Genomic DNA, 6,472 nt, shown 5'->3' on the forward strand with positions numbered 1-6,472 from the left:
TTGTCCTGCATCCTGCTGCTGTGCCCAGACACACCTGCTGATCCAGGGCTGCAGCCCCACCAGCTCCAGCAGACACACAGAGTCCCAGACTGGTTTGGGTGGGAAGGGACTTTAAAGCCCATCCAGTCCCTGCCCGTTCTGTGGGCAGGGACACCTCCCAGCAGACCAGGCTGCTCCAAGCCCCATCCAACCTGCCCTTCAACACCCCCAGGGATGGGGCAGCCACAGCTTCCCTGGGCAGCCTGGGCCAGGCTCTCCCCACCCTCACAGCCCAGAATTTCTCCCTCACATTTCAGCTCCAGCTCCCTTTGCCAGCTGGAAACCCTTCCCCCTGCTCCCATCCCTCCCTGCCCTTGTCCCAAGCCCCTCCCAAGCTTTCCTGGAGCACTGGAAGCTGCTCTAAGGTCTCCCTGGAGCCTTCTCTTCTCCAGGCTGAACCCCCCAACTCTCCCAGCCTGGCTCCAGAGCAGAGCTTCTCCAGCCCTCCCATCATCTCTGTGGCCTCCTCTGGACTCCAACAGCTTCATGTCCTCCTTCTGTTGGGGGCTCCAGAGCTGGACCCAACCCTGCAGAGGGGTCTCGCCAGAGCAGAGGGGGATAATAACCTCCCTTGACCCCCTTATCCCTTCCACCTCCCAGCCCACCCGAGGGACCACTGGCTTCCCAGCCCCCCCAGCATCCCCTCTCTCACTCACTTCTCTTTCTTTTTGAGCAGTGTCTGGGTCTCATCCAGCTTGGTCTGGATCTTCTCCACACGGTCATCAGCATCCTTGGACGCGCTGTCCAGCTTCTTCTCCAGGAGGCTGAGCCTCACGTTGGCTTCACTCAGCTCCTCACCCTGGGGAGGCAGGAGAGGAATCAGCTCCAGGTCCCCCCCAGCGAGGGATGGTGGGCACCAGGACGAGCTCCCAAGGGAGTCAGCCCCAAAACCCCCAGGGTGTGGAAGGTGCTTGGGCACGTCACCCATCACCAACGCTCCCCATCCCGGAACACTGGGGGGGAAGGCAGGGACAGGCCCCAGCAGGGAGGCACCAGGCAGCACCTTCCTCCTAACTGGAAGAGCATCACCAGGAGGAAATCACAGAATCATTAAGGTTGGAAGGGACCTTAAAGATGACCAAGCTCCAACCCCCCTGCCATGAGCAGGGAACCACTAGATCAGGTTGCACAAAACCTCATCCAACCTGGCCTTAAAAACCTCCAGGGATGGGGCAACAACAACCTCCCTGGGCAACCCATTCCAGCTCCTCAGCACCCTCAGAGTGAAGCTTTTCTTCCTAATATCTCACCTAAATTTCCCCTCTCTCAGTTTAAAACCATCACCCCTTGTCCTATCACTATCTTCTCTGATGAAAAGCCCCTCCCCAGCTTTCCTGGAGCCCCTTCCAGTACTGGAATCCAGCTGGGACCCAGGACCAGCAGCTCCACAAGCAACAAGTCCCCAGGAGCACAACAGGGGTGGCCACGGCAGCAAACACCTCATCCCCGAGCGGCTGGGAAGGCAGAGGTGGATGGAGAACAGCTCACCTTGATCTTGAGGGACTTCTTCAGCTCTTTGATGACTGTCTCCCTGTCCTCCAGCTTCAGCCCCAGCCCCTCAGCATCAGTGATCTCTGCCCGAAGAGCCGCTGCGCGCAGCTCGGCCGGCGGCGTGGGCTGCAAGAACACGGCACCAAGGGGTCCTGGATCAGCCCCAGCAACCCCAGCTGGGCCACCAGGGGATTGCTCTGTGTCCCACAGGCTGCTCCTCCCCAGCAGGGCTGTGGGAGGGGGTGCAGCAGCCCCGGTGCCCCAGCCCTGCCCCAGGTCCCACCTTGCTCTGCGGCCGGTCGGCGTCGTACTCGCCCTCCTGCATGGCCGTGGCCATCTTGTTCATGGTGGCAATCAGGATGCTGCAGGACTGGCGCAGACACTCGTAGGGGTTGATGCCCTGGCTGCCGTAGATCTGGGGAGGATGGGGAGAAGGTGGCAGGGGGCTCTGGGCTGGGGTGGCAGCCCCTTGAGAGCCCCCTCCCCACTGCCCTGGAGCAGGGCCAGCTGTGGGGGGCAGAGCCCTCCATGTTCTGGCATTCCCTCCCCTGCCACGTTCCCAGGGGTGTCCACAAGGTTCTCACAGAACCACGGAACTGTCAGGCTTGGAAGGGACCTCTGGAGATCACCCAGTCCAACTTCACTAGAATAGCACTGCCTGGAGCACATCCCACAGGACTGCATCCAGGGGGGTCTGAAATGTCTCCAGAGCAGGGGACTCCACAGCCCCCCTGGGCAGCCTGTCCCAGGGCTCTGTCACCTTCATAGCAAAGAAGTTTCTTCTCTTATTTAAATGGCACTTCCATGTTCCAGCTTGTGCCTGTTGTCCCTTGTCCTGTCACTGGGAATTACTGAACAGAATCTGGCTCCATCCTCCCTGCATCCACCCTGAGATACTTGTAGCCATTGATAAGGTCTCCCCTCAGCCTTCTCCAGGCTGATCAGCCCCAGCCCTCCTCAGCCTTTGGAGACTGGAGATGCTCCAACACCCCAGTCATCTTTGTTGCCTCCCCTGGACTCTCCCCAGCAGTTCCCTGTCTCCCCTGAACTGGGGAGCCTCCAACTGGACCCTGCTCTCCAGATGTGGCCCCACCAGGGCAGAGCAGAGAGGGAGGATGACCTCTCTTGACCTGCTGGCCACTCTGTTCCTCATGCACCCCAGGATTCCATTGGCCTTCTTGGCCACCAGGGCCCATCGCTGCCTCGTGGATCTTATCTCCCCCCCAGAGCTGCTCAGGGGCAGGATGAGTCCTGGCTCTGCCCGGCTGCAGGGGAAGGACAGGGTGGTGGAAAAGGGGTTTTCCCACCTGCTCACTGGCCTTGAAAGCCAGATCCTCCAGCTTCACTGCCTGCAGCCCCTCGTTCTCAGCCAGGGGAGCGATCATCTGCGCCCCCGCAGCCGCCACCTCCTGCAGCACGGCCACCACCCAGGTCAGGTGCTTGCGGCAGTCCAGGAGCGTGTCTGACACCTGTGGGAGGGACAGCAGGGCTGGGGTGGGCAGCAGGGCTGGGCTGGGCAGCAGGGCTGGGGTGGGCAGCAGGGCTGGCACAGGCAGGGACAAGGCGGCTGCTTCCCAGTGCCACTCCCCGCCACCTGCCTCACCCCAGGCTGCAGCTATTGAGACTTTAACTTGCTCAGGGAGCATCACTAGGAGATGGGAAGCACCAGGGAAGATAAAAGGAGCCTCCAAGGCTGGGGGAGGGAGGCTGCCCAGCCCGTGCCCCCACCTGCTGCCCGAAGCCCAGCGCCGCCGGGATCCCCGGGGCATCCGTGCCGGGCATGCGGCGCCTGATCTTCTTGCAGAACTGGCGGATGTCACTGCAGGAGGTCTCCAGGTCCTTGAGCAGGATGGCCAGGTCGGACGCCTCCTGCCCAGCCTGGGGGGGCAGAGGAAGGAGCTCAGAGCCTCGCGGGAGGGAGGGGAGCCCCGCGGGACCCGCCCACCCGGCCCTACCTGCAGGAAGGCGCGGAGCCGGCACACATCCACCCCCATGCAGTCCAAGGCACTCTGGGTGAACTGCAGAGCACAGAACAAGGCAGGGTCAGCACGAGGAGGGGGCCAGGGAGCTCTGGGGCAAACCAGGAGGTGGCCACGGGTGCTGCAGGATGGACCCTCCCTGCCCTGGGCACAGGGGTGGCAGGAGTGTGGACTGAGGTGTCCAGCCCATGGTTGGATTGCACGGGGACTTCCCTCCCCAGCTGGGGCAGCTCAGCCCTCCCTCCTGCTCTCCACACTCTCCTCACTGCTCTTCTCCTTCTGTCCCCATGTCTCCATCCCCTTCCCCTGCCCCGGGAGCCCTCGTCACCTCTGTGCCTCTGCAGGCAGCAGGAGCTGGGGACAGGTGACCTCAGTGGGGACATGGGGTAAGGAGGCACTTCAGGTCCCAAAGTGATCTCTTTAGTATCTCTTAGATGTTAGAAAAAAGCTCTTCACTGCAAGGGTAATTAAGCAGTGGCCCAAGGAGGTGGTTGAGTCTCCACCCCTAGAGGTGTTTAACAGACACGTAGATGTGGTGCTGAGGGACATGGGTACACTGGGCCTGGTACAGCTGGGTTATGGTTGGACTCAGTGATCCTAAAGGTCTTTTCCAACCAGAACAATTCCATGAGTCTGTGATCTGGGGGAGGGGGGAGAGGGGGACAGAAAGGGCAAAGGCAGAGGAGGGGCAAGGAGGGAAGGGACAGACCCTGATGTGGCTGGAGAGGGAAGGAGGGAAGGGACAGACCTTGATGTGGTCAGCCAGCTGCAGGGTGCAGTCCTCAGCCTGGTCAGCCAGGTGGATGCTGTAGAGGTGCTGGGTGGAGAGAGGCAGGACAGGCTCAGCACCCCCGGGGGCAGCAAACCAACCAAACCAGCAAACAGGTGAAAACCAAACACTGAGGGGTTGGCCTGATTTTTAACTGGAAGTGAAAACTCTAGCAGTGCCCCCAGCAGAGCCCCCAGGGATACGCTGCCCCTGAAGGAGCTGGTGGCCCTGACCAGCAGCACACAGGGGCAGAACTGAGGACAGAACTGTGACCTCCCGGGGACAGGGAGCACAGCCACCAGTGGCACTGTCACAGGCCCTGGCCCTGTGAGCTCCAGAGGTGAAAAACTCCCCAAGGGAAGTGCCAGCAACGAGCTCATTCACAGCCTGTCCAGGTGCCACGGGAACAGGTGGGATCACATTGGGTGGATTCAGTGATCTTAAGGGTCTTTTCCAACCAAAATGATTCCATGATCTCCAGCCGTGGCACTCACTGGCCAGGCTGCACCAGCTCCTCACCCTGCAGGTCAGGAACCCCCCGAGCTTGGCCCCAGGCTCTGCAGACCCACCTGGTAGTACTTGATGGCCTTGGTCAGTGGCTCCACATTGACTGTCTCGTCCAGCTGGTCCTTGTGCAGCAGCTCGATCAGGAAGTCCAGGGAGCGCTCGTGGACGCTCATCTCGGGGTACAGCATCCCCACCTTCTTGTAGACCTCCACACTGCACTTGTTCAGGGCCCTGGGCAGGGAGCAGGCCTGGTCAGCTGGGCTGGGATGTGCTCCAGACCATACCAGCACGAGGCTCTGCTGCTGGGCATCCATCTCAGACCATTGGAGACTGCCAGCACCCCCAGCTGGATCCCCAGGAGCACCAGAGTGGTTAACAAAGGTCAAAACATCTGTAGAACATCCTGGGGTGAGACAGGGTGCCTGGAGCTCCAGGAAAGGGAGCCTCAGGGTAGAAAACAGTCCAGGCTTGAAGCCCTGAGCCAGCTCTGGAGGCAGGAGGAGCCTCTGCATGTCCATCCCCCAGGCTGGTGCAGGAGCAGAGGGACCTCTCAGAGCTCCCATTGCAAGGGAGCCAGGCTGGGGGCAGGTGGGTGCCTGAGGGCATTGCCCAGTCTGGGAGGGAAGCCCAGCTCTGGCTCCCTGGTGCTGTCAGGGCTCTGCCCAGCAATGGCCTTGCACCAGCTGAGCCTGCAGGGTGACACTGTGACACCCCCTGCACTGGCACTGGTGGAGCAGGGGATGGAACCCAGAGCCAAACCCAGCTCTGCAGAAGGCTGGGATGTGTCTCCTGGCAAGGACAGATGGGAAACCCTTGCCCCAAGGCTGCTTCTGGCCTCAGGACACAGTCACAGCTGGAGGATGAAGCAACACTAGGGAAGTGGATCCCTTCACATGTCAGTTCGGGGTGGGGGGGGAAACCAGGAGAGGTGGGCAGGAGCAGCAAACACCCCTTTGGGGGGCAGGAGCCCAGCTCCCTCAGCTTTCCCAAGGCCAGAACAGCTCCCGAGGGACTCACTGCTCGTATTTGTGGAGCGTGGCCTGCAGGAGGCTGAGCGAATAGACCAGCCCGGCCGCAAAGCTGAGCTGCTCTCCCGCCGCGCCCCGCAGGCCCCCGCGCTGCCCGCAGCTCTCGCTCAGCTCGAACTTCTCCTGCGCCTGCTTGCTGATCAGCTCGGCCCGGGGGGGGAGGACACAGTCTGCTCGGCCACCGACCCGCCAAACACCCCCCCGTGCCCCCCGAAGGCGAGATCTGGGGAAGAATCCTGCATCCCAGAAGGGGGATAAGCAGGATGGCAGAGCACAGGTGGGGCTGCAGGACCCACCAGGAATCACACACCTGCCCTGCCCAGACCCACCAGGGCTCACACACCTGCCCTGCCCAGACCCACCAGGGCTCACACACCTGCCCAGACCCACCAGGCTCACACCCCTGCCCTGCCCAGACCCACCAGGGCTCACACACCTGCCCTGCCCAGACCCACCAGGACCAGAGGGCTCTGACCCACCCCGGGCAGGGACTCCTGCTTCCTCCTCCCAACTCTCTCAAGTTCCCAAGCAAGCAAACACTTGGAATCCCCAGTCCAGCTGGGGCACAAGGAGCAGCCCTGCTTCCTGCACACCCCAGGCAGAGCCCCCAAGCCCTGCAGCCAGCCCAGCCCAGAGGACCTGGGGCCGGGTCCACCCGC

At 62.0% G+C, this 6,472-nt stretch overlaps 1 protein-coding gene across 1 annotated transcript in view; it reads right to left on the reverse strand.

The window, feature by feature from the left end:
- The window catches only part of DCTN1 (dynactin 1), a gene marked incomplete at its 5' end in the record, with an annotated part of 21,995 nt that overhangs the window by 2,428 nt on the left and 13,095 nt on the right, over positions 1–6,472 (reverse strand). The window contains 9 exons of the mRNA XM_009994518.1: positions 696–838; positions 1,528–1,656; positions 1,814–1,945; positions 2,838–2,999; positions 3,259–3,408; positions 3,486–3,548; positions 4,258–4,326; positions 4,848–5,016; positions 5,803–6,036. Coding sequence (XP_009992820.1) covers positions 696–838; positions 1,528–1,656; positions 1,814–1,945; positions 2,838–2,999; positions 3,259–3,408; positions 3,486–3,548; positions 4,258–4,326; positions 4,848–5,016; positions 5,803–6,036 — 1,251 coding nt within the window. The remainder of the gene's footprint in view (positions 1–695; positions 839–1,527; positions 1,657–1,813; positions 1,946–2,837; positions 3,000–3,258; positions 3,409–3,485; positions 3,549–4,257; positions 4,327–4,847; positions 5,017–5,802; positions 6,037–6,472) is intronic.

This window comes from Chaetura pelagica, unplaced genomic scaffold, assembly GCF_000747805.2.
Source record: "Chaetura pelagica isolate M959 unplaced genomic scaffold, ChaPel_1.0 scaffold1300, whole genome shotgun sequence".
Classification (NCBI taxonomy): domain Eukaryota; kingdom Metazoa; phylum Chordata; class Aves; order Apodiformes; family Apodidae; genus Chaetura; species Chaetura pelagica.